Source organism: Salvelinus alpinus, chromosome 9 (assembly GCF_045679555.1).
Source record: "Salvelinus alpinus chromosome 9, SLU_Salpinus.1, whole genome shotgun sequence".
In the NCBI taxonomy this organism is placed as follows: domain Eukaryota; kingdom Metazoa; phylum Chordata; class Actinopteri; order Salmoniformes; family Salmonidae; genus Salvelinus; species Salvelinus alpinus.
This window is the reverse complement of record NC_092094.1, coordinates 41,499,155-41,513,363: the sequence shown is the minus strand read 5'-3', so window position 1 is coordinate 41,513,363 and position 14,209 is coordinate 41,499,155. Positions and strand designations below refer to the sequence as shown.

The window sequence follows — 14,209 nt, the reverse complement described above, 5'->3', positions numbered from 1 at the left end:
ACACCTTGCTACCACTCTCAGGACAGTAGTGTGACTACAAGGAAGGATTCTCTGAGGGTGTCACATCGCAGCATGAAGACCTATTATTTGTCTGTGTTTTGATCCTTTTCCCTTGGTTACATTCGGACAGACTTCAATCTCTGATTGTTGTGTTTTTGGGTATATTTATCCATCTCACTGTGTGTTTTTACCCACATACACAGGCATTCATGCTGTGACCCTTACTGTAAGTAGGCCAGTGGTATTGGAAAGCGTTGTGTCGCCTGACACCTGTGCCTTAGTGCGTTCTGGTTCACGTGAGTAGCTGAGCACAGCCCGTTGCACAGGAGCCCTTGTGAATGGAATTACTGGGATGACAGGTGACATAGTGTCGTACAGTCAGAGGAAAAGGCGAAGTGAGAGGGTCCACTCCCTGTCAAAATCTCCACGTGGGGTTACAGCTATAAGAAGACCGCCCACCTTTGGGACAACAACTCCCGTTGTCAGTGCAGAGACAAGACCCTCTCATCATTATATACAGTATCTCTGGTACGGTGTTGCTCTCTGATCTCCTCAGGAACTGACACAGTTTCTCCACAACACTTCCCTTCTGCTAAAATGTCCACCTATCGGCGCTCAGCAATGGCACACATTGGTTTATCACATATTTGCACGAGGCAGATGTATCACAAGCACCAAAACAACAAGCACACAATTTTAACCTTTGAGTTAACTCCTTAACAAACCCATTTTATACCCTTTATAAATAGTAACTGACTGTAAAGTGGTACCCATCTAACAAAGCACTATCTCTAAAATAAAATTTGACTAGTATATAGAATTCACCTAATTGACTTGATTAAACATCACTGGTGGAAGTTATCCCGAATCAGAGTCCCTGATACTTTCGCACGTCTGTAGTGATGAGGCAAACTTTATGCATGTAGGCTAATGGTATTGTCGTGTAATCTTGGTAAGAGTTATAGACACCACCAGTACACCTTGTGTTGAAATTGTACCTGTACATACGAATTGGCTCCTTAATTGTTTGACCTTGAATTCAGAATACAGGAGTAAACATTTGGTGAGACGGAAAAGGTGTGTTGTGTCCAGTACAGTACGATCTGATATCACGTTCAAGGTACATAAATCAACCTGGAACCTTTTTCAGTCAGTTGTCTCTCTCACCCCCACCTTGGATAACTAGGCTTGCTTATGTAATGAACTACATTGACATGTACCGTATAGGGGATCCATTGGCCATTAGTATGTCTCCACCCAAGGAACCGGAGGCCAATTGTAAATAAGTACTGTAAATGGTGCTGAAACCCAGGGGCCAAACAGCTACTATTGAGTGGCATTGTTATTGATTGTGTATCGAGTGTATAACTACATCATAGGAGTTTTTGACACTAAAAGTTTAGCAATGCCGTTAGGCCTTATTTTTGATTTTGAGTGTGCAGCTGCATCACATATTGTTTTTGTAAATGCGTGTGAGTAATTCCAGGGTAGCGTGGCTGAAATATCAACTTCCTCCTTAAGAGGAAACCTGAGAGCGAGCTTCCTGTCCTACAACCGGACTCCTCTGCTCCTCACGTTCAGAAAACATCTCTCCCAATCAAAGTTTTAGCAGGGGCCTTGTCAGATCAGCAGGCGTCCGTGTCCGGTCAGCTGTGGTCAGGTCTGCATGGCTTTAGTCAAGCAGGAGAACAGGAGTCGGTGTTTACAGGTGTGTGAATGAGGTTTTCCATGTCATTTAACAACCATATGAATCTTTTGGAATTGATGGGAGGGCTTATTTTAGGTCTCTTGTGTCCAGTGTTGTTTTTAGTGTCCAGTGTCTTTTATTATTTTAAGTGTGTCTACTTGTTACCTATTCTTCCCCTTTCTTTGTGTCTCTCTGCCTTTAATTTGTCTCCCTCTATATGAAAGAGGATCATTCATATGAGTCTTTTGGATTAATTTACTCAATTAAACAATGGAACCTCAACTGCATAACAAGTCATGTTTTTCCCATCATTATGTTTGTTCCTGAACTTCCCTCCAGCTCTATCCTGGAACCATTAAGGAAAGTGGAAAACGGGGCACCCACGAAATACCCGGAGACGGGAGCTAGCAGCAGATACCAAAAGATGTGGCATGGGGTGGAACGAGATAGACAAGAACTAAGTAAGTAGAACTTCCTCCAAGCCAGTAATTACTGTAATGTTTTGATTACGTATCTCCATTTGGAATTAACTGGCAAATGCTTGAAATTATGTCTGCCACAAACAGGTATGCAAGTGCTAAGTGTGTTCCATTGTAACTACTGGGTCTGTCTTTGTAACCACCATGTAACCCAGAGTCTACACTTCAATGGGCAGTAATCGATTTGATTACATTTACACAACAAACAAACATGTAATATTACATCAGCACAATACGACAGACGAGGAGTTAAGTTGATTGAAATAGTCAAAACTTTAATAAAGAAACCACAGTAGAAATCCATTACAGGTTTTCACAGTGCCAATGTCAGTCAATTACACTTTCCGTTTAGCAATGTACACCCAGAATTAAACATCTAACAAATAAAACAACCCAACACCCAAACCCCCAAAACAGTTGGGTCTCCTTTCCTGACCCCTGGAAACATTCCACAGGTTCAATTACTGACTGACCTTTGCAGTGAGCAGTCTCACCTGTTGAAATTACACACAAGACAAAATAAATCAGTGTGATTGAAGCTGAGTCTGTCAGTCACTGGTACACAAAATACATGTTTTCTTTGTCTCAGGAGTGCCCTCCCTACCCCCAACAAACGAAGCATGGGGACATGGAGTCTGTGCTTCTTTGTACTGGTTTGTGTGGAAACGTGAAGGGAACTCACTCCCATCGGCTGGGTAAGGATTGTTGAAAGGGTAGGGGGTGGGCTCTTTGGGATCTATTATCATCCAAATCTCTTTATGTTAGTAGTATTACGTCTGTGGCGAAAGCAGGAAGGCAGACATCTCCTGTTTGACTTGGCCGGAGAGCTAGGTGGTAGAGAAGATGCTTGCTTCCTGAAACCCAAAGAGATTGACTATCATTCAGTGATATATACAGTATATTGAAGTATTAATTTACATTCTAAAATATTCAGAACTTGATTTTATTTTTTATTTGACAATTTCAGACCATATCCCTTTTCCCCAATAACACATTTTGACAGTGCTAGATTATATATATTCTACCTACACACACAGGGCTTGAAGAGAACTAAGACTGACAACAATCCATCTAGAGACATGACACAATGCATCTAGAGTGATCTTGCAGGGCAGTGCAGCATGGGGATTTGGCCTCACCTGTTGTTGGCTGCAGGAGCAGCCTCAAAACGCATCACACGCAGCATTCTGCAGATCTGACATAAAGTCAATTTAGGGGCATTGCATGCCAAACGCGGGCGGGGGACATTACGAGGGCTACGGTAGGCGATGAGGGACATGTAGCCACACTTAGGGCCCTTCCCAAAGAGTTGGAGAGGCTGATGGAGAGTGCTGTTTCCATAACAGGACGCAAACTGGAGGATACATGTAGAGAGAAAAATTTAGTTTTTAGTAGTCTGGTATTCTGAAACACAGAATCTCAAGTCTATTTGTTTGATTTTAGTGCCAAAAAATAAAGAATTAGGACCCTTGTCAATGAAAACACAAAAATAAAAAAACCGTTAAGCATTATTTGTTAAGTTTTGTTCATTTTAGTTTCTAACAATGAACATTGTTTTAACAATTTCATCGTACTCGCACAGTGCTAAATGTTATGCCTCTACCCAGAATTTCAGTAAACAGTTCAGAAAAAACAGGCCACGTGAACCAGATATAAATACAGAACATTAACACTGTCAGATCACACCCAATTCATTTGCATACGAGCCGTCGCTGGCCTCTTAATCACTCTCTCCATCAGAAACCCAAGCCCAGCACACACTCACAGGCTCCATCTATCACTGATCCATCCATCTACCTCCACCTTGTAATCTCCCACATTTCTCCATTAACTTTACATAATAACCATAATTTCATCAAAACTCTTCTGCTGATCCAGTTCTGTTGAGGATCATCCATCAATTCCCCACATTTTCCCAAAACCATTATAATTACCCAAACACAGAAATACTCACAGGCACTACAGTTGCCATGGACTGAGATGGAGAGATGAAGAGACTGCTCTATCTGTTCAAAGTGCTGTGGTTCAGGTGGGAGGGTAACTTTGAGCCACTGTGCAGACATGCCACCTTCGTATAGCTTCTGAGACAGTGAAGCTGAATAGGGTATGGACAATTACATTACAGCCAATACAAAACAGACCTGCCCACTTCTGACATCACCGACTGAGCTCACTGCTCCCTATGAACCTCCACTACACACACGGAACACAGCAAAGAGGAGGTCTCATGTTTCAGAAAACCACAAACAAGCTATTAATTATTAAGAAGGCTTTTGTCCCTATGTGTAAATTTAGAAGCAGAGGGGCGGGAACCAGTGGTCGGAACCAAAATTATTTTCCAATAATTTATTTCTGAAAAGCACCATTTTTTTAATCTGTTCCGACCAGCAAAATAAAGTTCTGAACCAGGTTGAACCCTCAAAAGTACTGGTTTATATCGTTCCTTTCTGTTCCTTTTTAAACCTCTGTAATCATTTTTTTTTTTTAACATTTAGCTCAACATTAAATTACTTCTCCAATCATGCAGTGAGGATAGAGCAGCTTGCTATGGAGCTGGCAAACTATATAGCCCCACCATGGACATGTCATAATAGCCATAAAACATAGGGGTCAAACACGGAAATGGTTCCAATTGTTTTTTTCACCATTCATTTTTTCCATAGGGGATTTTAGACCAACTTCAAACACAGTCTGTGTTTCATGTCGGCTTTCCCTGGAGTGATGTTTTGATAACCGTGTAAATCTCTCTCGGACAAGGTGACTTTTATAAAAATATTCGACTATTTACCCTCAGATCTGAAAATGCTAATTAACATAAAAGTAGACATACTATTTGTAGTCTTGCCTGATGATAGTCAAAGATAAAAGTAAAAAAATGATGGTGGGGAATAGAATTATTCAATTTTTCTTGGAGGGCTGGTGGCGTATAGGTCGCCGGTTCGGGTCCACAATTTTGAACTTGTGGGAGATTTGTCAACCTGCCCTTGAGCAGGGCATTGACGTTGGCTGCTTCTGTGGGTCGCTCTGGATGGGAGTCTGTTAGATTATTAAATGTAACTGTCACGTCTGCTCCCGCTCCTCCCCTCCAGGGTTCGACGTCCGTGGTATACTAACCAGCTATACTAATGATATGCTGTTCACAGGGTAACAACAAACAGATTCATGTCTTCTCACAGTAAAGTAAGCACACTGTTGACTCAAGAAATGATGCTAATCAGTCCATCTATGAACCCTCCAGACCAAAATAATACAGCTAGCTAGGGTAGCTACAAGTCAAGTAGTTACTTGAAATAGACTACCCACGCACCCCTCACACACAGACACAAACAAACATTATCAAGAACACCTAGCTTCACCATCTAAGTTAGCTAGCAAGTTAGACTGTTGGTTTATAAAACCAATGAATTTCCCATGCATTTAAATGGCTAGACAACAGGTTTCGTGCACATTTTTAACTTGCCCGAGACAGTTCACGGAATTCTCAATTTAAGCAAGTTGATCCTTCAGAACATCATGGCCCTGGTGAGTGACGTGAAGCTTGAGACAGGAATTTGTAGTTCTGTATGCAGATAATTAGCATAACATTTTTGGGGGGTAAGTACCTTGTCGGATAGAGATTTACACGTTTATCAAAAACGTCACGCCAGTGTAAGCCTACACGAAACACAGCCCGTATTTGAATGTCGTTGAACTCCAGAGTCGGCTTAACGTTGGACTAGAGAAGCTAGCCAACAAGCTTGTGTGCGCAGAGCGGCACCAGAATTAAAAACATGTCTGACCTTTTTTGTAGTTAATTAATTAAAAGTGATAAATATAGTGTGTTGTTATGTGTTAATAACATTTAGACTACGTTACCCAGCAGGCTATGCAGGTGGTTGAAGAATGCCTTGTATGGCTAAACATGGAGTTTTCTAGCTGAAGTATATGTTCATTAAAAGTAGTTAAACCTACGCCCCGTTTTGTCATTATATAAGGAACACACATAACATGGTGTCAGATTGGTAGTCGCTATGACGAGAAAAGAAAGGAGTAACTCTGCACATTTCCGCGACGAAAATTTAACATTCTACCACAAGTCAAGTGATGTGAGTAGTCGAAGATGCTAGCTTGCAAGAGCGAGGGCAACGAGCCGCAGCAGCGAGAGTGACAGCAGCGAGAGCGAGGCTGCATTGGAGAAATTGACACTGTTCCTGTTCTCGGTCATGGACAGGCTACGCTTCGAACACACCGACTGCGAAAATCGAACGTATGCATCAAATTGTATGAGTGGACTTGACAGAAAGTAGCAAAATATGAATGTCGTTTTTTTTTGGCATACACATTCAGTAAAAATTTGTGATTACATAAAAACAGTTTGATTGCATAATTTTTTTACATTTTTTATAAATTTATTTGCCAAGTATATTATTTATTCGATGACATCCTCAAATTAATTGTGAGAGCCTATAATATAATTTCCCTCAAATGCAGTTTTGGAGCGAAATGCAATAATAAATAGTAAAGATAGGCAGAGTAGGCTCTTTCAACAATGAGACCAACGACCACCTCATTGGCTAGGTTAGCAAGCTAGGTTAGCTAGCTAGCTAACGCTAGCTAGCCACATCTAGCACAAGCTCACTACTAAACTGACCTGGCAACCTACTATCGTGGACACTTGTCTCCAAGCAGCATTTTTTGTGTTTATGTCCCTGTAGCTGTCAGCAGTTGTGTCAAAAAGACACGGTTTTGAAGATACTGCGAAAAGTATTCTCTCCTCCATGTGTCCAACCGCATGCGACCATTTGCAAAAGGTACCTGCATCAGTATAGTTGCCTAGCTGCGCAAAATGTTATGCAGCAGTGATGCAATTACGCAGTCGGTGTGTTCGAAGCGTACGCTTCGAACAGTTTCAATCCACCTGAAGTACATTCATTTGCAATTTCCAATGAAACGCAGCGTTTGCCTTGCGGTATTGGGTGGCAGAGGCAGTTGCAGTGCGTTCTGTGTAAATCGAACGTATGCATCAAATTGTATGCGTACACTTACTTGACAGAAAGTAGCAAAATGTGAATGTTTAATTTTTGTTGCACAGATGTCCAGTAAAAAAAAAATGGGATTACATAATAAAAACAGTTTGACTGGGGAATTTCTTTACATTTTTTATTCATTTATTTGCCAAGTATATTATTTATTCGATGACATCCACAAATTAATTGTGAGAGCCTATAATATAAATTCCCTAAAATGCAGTTTTGGAGCGAAATGTAATAATAAATAGTCAAGATAGCAGCGTAGGCTCTTTCAACAATGAGACCAACGTTGAGGAAGGTGGTCTTGATCGCGCTGTTGGACCGGGACCAGCCCCGCCGAAAGCGCCGGTCTGTGTGGTTCCAGAGATAGTTCAAGTCCCGAAAGCAGGCAGGGAAGTTCCACCGTCTCATTCAAGAGCTTCGAATGTTTGGAGAGGAATTCCGAAGTTACTTTCGCCTGGACCGAAGCCAGTTCGATCACCTGCTCCAGATGGTTGGAGCCAGGATCGCCCGGATGGATACCAACTACCGGGAGTCCATCAGCGCAGTTGAACGCCTGGCGATTTGTCTCCGGTAAGCTACATTCTAGTACATTTTTAAAGCCTTTGATACCATAATTGATTGATACATTGTTTCTATGTGCAACCTAGCTAGCTAAAGGGCTCTCTAGTTAATAGTCCCTATTTGATATCAGATGTACTTTTACAGAATGTTCATTAGGACTATAACTTTTCCCAAAGTTGGTTTATAATCCTTTTTTAATTATGCAATGTTACCAAATGAAAATAAAGTTGAGGTGCCTTCTGCCCTGATGAAGGTAGGCTAGTCTTCTCCAGGACCCATTGTTGTTCAAGACAGTTACAGTCATTCATTACATTCTTATTGGACTCACATACACTCTTAGAGAAAAAGTTTCCAAAAGTGTCCTTCTGCTTTCCCCATAGGATAACCTTTTTTGGTTCCAGGTATAACCCTTTGAGGGAAATGTTATACATGGAACCCAATAGGGTTCTACTTGGAACCAAAAGGGGTACTACCTGGAACCAAAAAGGGATCTCCTATGGGGACAGCCGGAGAACCCTTTTAAGTAGATAGTACCATTCTTTCTAAGAGTAGAGTTGGCCTAGGCTACAGTTTATTGATATAGTCATAGACTGAATTGTAGTGTTTCAAGGCATTGTTAATGATGGTTGATGAGTATTACAATATAATTAGTAGAGCATAATAAACTGTAATGAGGTAGATATATGAGTAGATATAATATGTGGGTGGAATTCAAGTTACACACAATATTGATAATTATTTTGAATTATATTTTAGATTCTTGGCGACAGGGGACTCCTACAGGACCATTGGATTCAGCTTCTGAGTTGGACGGTCCACGGTGGCAGGCATTGTCCCCTCTGTGGCACAAGCCATTTGGGACTGTCTGGTTGGTGAATACATGCCTGTCCCCAAGGAGGAAGACTGGAGGGCCATCGCTGCCGAGTTCCTGGAGAGGTGGAATTTCCCCAACTGTCTTGGCTCCATTGATGGGAAACATGTAGTAATCCAGGCTCCACCGTGCTCAGGTTCGCAATTCTACAACTACAAGGGTACATATTCAGTTGTACTCTTGGCTGTAGTAGATGCCATCTACTGTTTCCGTGTTGTCGATGTTGGTGCTTACGGCAAGGGACGTGATGGCGGGACCCTCCGGGACTCTGCCTTCGGCCAGGCACTTCAGGATGGCACCCTGGAGATTCCACCACCTGCATCACTCCCTGGAGCTGAAGACCTGGGACCTGTTCCCCACATCTTCGTCGGCGACGAGGCCTTCCCTTTAAAACACAAGCTCATGAGGCCCTACGCCCCCTCAAATGTCGATGCCTGCGTGAAGGCCACATGTGTTCTCTATGACTACCTGCGGAGGTCATTCCAGGAGCCGCTCCGGATGGAGATGGGCACGCCAAATGGTCACCTACCTGATGTCACCAGGGCAGGTGCCAACAACGCCCCCAGACAGGCACTCCAGGTGAGGGAGAAGCTGACCACCTACTTCTCATCGCCAGCAGGTGAAGTCCCATGGCAGTATGCCGTGGAGTGAAACTGCTCTTTTAAGAGCCCCCTACCACAAAGGTTATTTTAAGAACCATCCACCGTTGTCCATAAAGTTGCATTTTTTCCCCAGATTACTTTATGTATCATTGTCTCTCTTCATTTGGAAGTTATATTTAAGTGAAATTTGGGAGTGAAGACCACACCTTAAAAACCCCTTCCCTCTCCCATTAACATCAGTATTATACACACCTGGCATGGTACATCAAGTGAGCGGGAGCACTAATTAAGGTTATACGACATACAGTTAGTATGATAACAAAGGGAAAGGGTAACCTAGGGTCCATACAAATAGTAGTTTACCACCATGTTCACTGGCCTGACAAAATACAGGTGGGAAAAAATGCCCTACGGCATTTCCATGACACTACGCAAAGAAATGCTACAGAAAATACACGAGGGCCACTTGGGTGAGGAAAAATGCAAACGACGAGCACGAGAAGTAATGTACTGGCCAAGAATGAACCAGGAAATCAGCCAGACCACTGCTTTATGTGAACTGTGTTTGACCTACACCTCCAGCTCAAACTACCCAAGGTCCAACGGCTTAGCAGAGAGTTCAGTCAAAATTGTCAAAGGTCTGATGAAAAAGGCACACGATGGAAAGGAGGATGTCCAAAAAAATCTGATGATCTACCACAGTGCACCGCTGCAGAACGGACTTTCACGTGCACAAATGTTGATGGGACGTCGCATCAGAACCAACCTACCCATCCATGAGGACTTGCTAACACCCAGAGGTGCTCACAAAGTCAAACTTGCGAAGGAAAAACAGAAAGACAAACAAAAACAGCGACACGACAAAAGTGCAAGACACTTACCTGAACTGAAACCGGGAGATCATGTACAACTCTGAGACATCACTACAGGAACCTGGATGCAGCAAGGGTGTGTGCAGAGAGAAGCTGCACCGCGATCCTATGAGATCCAAACGGAGCATGGATCACAACTGAGACGAAACAGAGTGGATCTAAGGCTTCAGCCATTCACTCAAGGGACTGAGGATCATCAGGAGGATACTGCTGAAGCGTCAAATGCCTTTAGAAATGGACAATTCAGTCAGAACACCCTGAATGACAACGAACACTGTCCAACTGTTTCAGGAAGCACTTTAGCAGAACGACCAAAAAGGACTGTCAGAGCCCCTGAAAGGCTTATTGAGAATTGATAATAATTTTTTTTTTTAAAGGGGCACATGGACTGAATGTTTTGTTTGTGAAAAGAAATAGAGCCACAATAGAGTATTGTTGGACAGACTATATTTAGTTGAAAAAATTTAAATTGGGGGGAAAGAAATGTGTGTTATTGAAAATTGCATGTTATGCAGGTTGAGTAAACAAATGTGATGTGACATGTGTAGTTACATAGAAAAGTCGTTTTCTTTTAAAGGAAAGAAGATGTGTTGTTATGTGTTAATAACATTTAGACTACGTTACCCAGCAGGCTATGCAGGTGGTTGAAGAATGCCTTGCATGGCTGAACATGGAGTTTTCTAGCTGAAGTATATGGTCATTAAAAGTAGTTAGTATATAAGGAACAAACATAACATATAGCATCCCTAACTAACATAGAAAAAGTTTATCTGTTCTTCTCTAATAAGAAATCTCTCTCCCTATCTTCTGAATCATGCTTGTAATGTCAGTAGACACTAGAAGAAGTTCCTGATTGACAGAGGGAGGGTTTGCATAGGCGCTTTGTTGTGTTTTCTTGTGGGACTGGAGAAAAAATGCCTGTTACGTAAAATAATGTTATTAGCCGGTTCCCAACAGTATAGATCACTTTCATTCCCTTTTCAAATCAAATCAAACTTTGTTTATCACATGCGCCGAATACAACAACTGTAGACCTTACCGTGAAAGCTTACTTACAAGCCCTTAACCAACAGTGCATTTCAAGAAGAGTTAAGAAAATATTTACCAAATAAACTAAAATACAAAATAATTAAAAGTAACACAGTAACATAACAATAACGAAGTTATACACGGGGGTACCGAGTCAGTGTGCGGGGGTACAGGTTAGTTGAGGTAATTTGTACATGTAGGTAGGGGTGAAGTGACTATGCATAGATAATAAACAGCAAGTAGCAGCAGTGTTCAAAACAAATGGAGGTGGAGTGGGGGGAAATATAAATAGTCCAGTGGCTATTTGATTAATTGTTCAGCAGTCTTATGGCTTGGGGGTAGAAGCTGTAAAGGAGCCTTTTGGTCGTAGACTTGTCGCTCCGGTACCGCTTGCCATGCGGTAGCAGAGAAAACATTCTATTACTTGGGTGACTGGAGTCTCTGACAACTTTATGGGTTTTCCTCTGACACCGCCTATTTTATAGGTCCTGGATGGCAGGAAGCTTGGCCCCAGTGATGTACTGGGCCGTGCGCACTACCCTCTGTAGCGCCTTACGGTCAGATGCCGAGCAGTTGCCATACCAGGCGGTGATACCAAGATGATCTCGATAGTGCAGCTGTAGAACCTTTTGAGGATCTGGGGACCCATGCCAAATCTTTGAAGTCCCCTCTTCACGACTGTCTTGGTGTGTTTGGACCATGATAGTTAGTCGGTGATGTGGACACCAAGGAATTTGAAACTCTCGACCCGCTCCACTACAGCCCCATCGATGTTAATGGGGGCCTGTTCAGTCTGCCTTTTCCTGTAGTCCACGATCAGCTCCTTTGTCTTGCTCACATTGAGGGAGAGGTTGTTGTCCTGGCACCACACTGCCAGTTCTCTGACCTCCTCCCTATAGGCTGTCTCATCGTTGTCGGTGAGACAACTGTTGTGTCATCAGCAAACTTAATGATGGTGTTGGAGTCGTGTTTGGCCACGCAGTCGTGGGTGAACAGGGAGTACAGGAGGGGACTAAGTATACACCCCTAAGGGGCCCCAGTGTTGAGGATCAACTTGGCAGACGTGTTGTTGCCTACCCTTACCACCTGGGGGCGACCCGTCAGGAATTCCAGGATCCAGTTGCAGAGGGAGGTGTTTAGTCCCAGGGTCCTTAGCTTAGTGATGAGCTTAGTGGACACTATGGTGTTGAACACTGAGCTGTAGTCAATGAACATCTTTCTCACATTTCTTTTCTGGGTTTCGGTTCTGTTCACTGAACCGGTTCCAACCCCTAGTGGGAACATAAGTGTAATTCTGGGAATGAAGAGGGAAAATAATAGGATGACAAGCTTGGTAAGAGGGATGCATTGTGTCATCATTACATTGTTTGAATTGGGCCCTTGGTGCTCATGCTTGACTTAGACCACTTGAGAGGACTACTCTGTACCCAGAGAAGCGCTTCCATTGAGCATAAAGGTGAGCTGCTGTATGAAAGTATGCCTTATCTATGCTATGCTTCACATCATTGCCAGTAGAAGCTACAGTATGTATGTTACATCCTATTCACAGCAGTATTCATATACCGGAGCACACACATACACACACACTCACATTGACAAATGGGACACCTCATTTCAGGTAAAAAAAAAAAACCTGTTCTTTACAATTCATCATGATTATATGTAGGCCAGTTTATAATAACTTTATTTTGCCCCAATTTTGCCAGGGGAAAAGAAACAGGGACACTTGAAGGAGAGACGTCCAGGCAGAAATGACTGAGAGCGGTCTCAACTGGTGTGTCCTGAAAAAACTTTGCCCATAACCGAGTAAGATGGAGGACATTCGTCAATGGCCTATGCTCCTATTGTAGGAGCAGAGGGTTTAAGTAAAGTAAGAACCTTTTGCCATCAGAGGTGGTGTTGAATTACTGAGTTGAATCCAATTTGATTCCAGTCTTATGATATGAAGCTCAATTAAGTAATGTAAAAATCCTTCAAGAAAATGACAAGTTATTTTCCATCCTAATGCATCCTCACTTTACGGGTGAGTAAAATCCTCTGTTCTTCTGCCACCTATGGATGAGTGTTTTTAGAACGCTATAGACCGTTCATGTTTGTAGTTAGTTATCACAGCTCCTCTTAGAATCAAAAAGAAAATCATTGTGAAAATTGAATAGTCATGACATGCCTTTGGTATTGTGTTGTAGAGCTGGACTATGTGTCTTACTGTTCCACCAAGCATAATGATGTGTGAAAGTGACTTTTTTATGGAAGCTGTGCATGCCATTTTGAGTACTGCAAGCTTGGACCATGTGGGCCCCCTAGCAATTCGAGGTTTAGCCAATGAGGTTTAGCATCTTGCCATTTGAGTGAAAGCTAGCAAGAGGCCTGTCCCATGTTATCCAATGAGATTGCAGGGCGGGCCAAAGGGTTCAGTGCACACAGCAGAGAGAGAGCGAGAAAGTAATGATGTGGTGCACATATCGACACGTGACATGGTATGCAATTTACGGGGACCACTTTTGTCTCATGAGCGCTACTTTCAGAACTAATGGCTAAAAAGTATAGAGTACTGGAGAATATAGTACTGAGGAATATCTTTAATATCTAGGTTACCTGGAACTGCGCTGACTCCAGCTTTCTCCAACAAAGAGTGCATACTCCAGGTGGATCGCCAATAACACCTCTCCAGAAATGGACCTGAAAACTTGGCCATTGTAACGCTTGTCGTGGTTGGAAGAAGAGGAGGACCAATGCGCAGCGTGGTAAGTGTCCATAGTGATTTAATACGAAATAATGAACACTGAACAAAAACAAGAAAACGACAAACGAACAATCCTGTACGGTGAAACAAAAACACAGAACAGAAAAGAATCACCCACAACACACAATGACAGACAGGCTACCTAAATATGACTCCCAATCAGAGACAATGACTGACACCTGCCTCTGATTGAGAACCATACTAGGCCAAACACATAGAAATAGAACAAAACATAGAAAAAACAACATAGAATGCCCACCCCAACTCACGCCCTGACCAAACTAAAATAAAGACATAACAAAGGAACTAAGGTCAGAACGTGACAGCCATGGTTAACTTGGCCATGGTAAACT

At 42.6% G+C, this 14,209-nt stretch overlaps 1 protein-coding gene and 1 long non-coding RNA gene across 6 annotated transcripts; one reads left to right on the top strand and one right to left on the bottom strand.

The window, feature by feature from the left end:
- Nucleotides 1–2,415: 2,415 nt before the first annotated feature.
- LOC139530115 (uncharacterized) lies at nt 2,416–6,972 on the bottom strand. 5 transcript variants are annotated; one of them, XR_011665956.1, is made up of 4 exons: nt 6,022–6,323; nt 4,121–4,261; nt 3,306–3,520; nt 2,416–3,020 (listed from the first exon to the last, which is right to left on the bottom strand). It is a non-coding gene; the product is annotated as an uncharacterized lncRNA (long non-coding RNA). The 5 variants fall into 5 exon arrangements; XR_011665957.1 differs by lacking the exon at nt 6,022–6,323 and adding an exon at nt 5,769–5,911; XR_011665958.1 differs by lacking the exon at nt 6,022–6,323 and adding an exon at nt 5,627–5,833.
- Nucleotides 6,973–8,509: 1,537 nt separating this feature from the next.
- LOC139530113 (uncharacterized) lies at nt 8,510–11,112 on the top strand. Its single transcript, XM_071326212.1, has one exon. The coding sequence runs from the start codon at nt 8,620–8,622 to the stop codon at nt 9,259–9,261; it is 642 nt and encodes a 213-aa protein (XP_071182313.1). The 5' UTR covers nt 8,510–8,619; the 3' UTR covers nt 9,262–11,112.
- Nucleotides 11,113–14,209: the final 3,097 nt, after the last annotated feature.

Bases quoted from the DNA above. Each gene is read 5' to 3' on its own strand.
- LOC139530113 (XM_071326212.1), top strand. From the start codon at position 8,620: ATGCCTGTCCCCAAGGAGGAAGACTGGAGGGCCATCGCTGCCGAGTTC.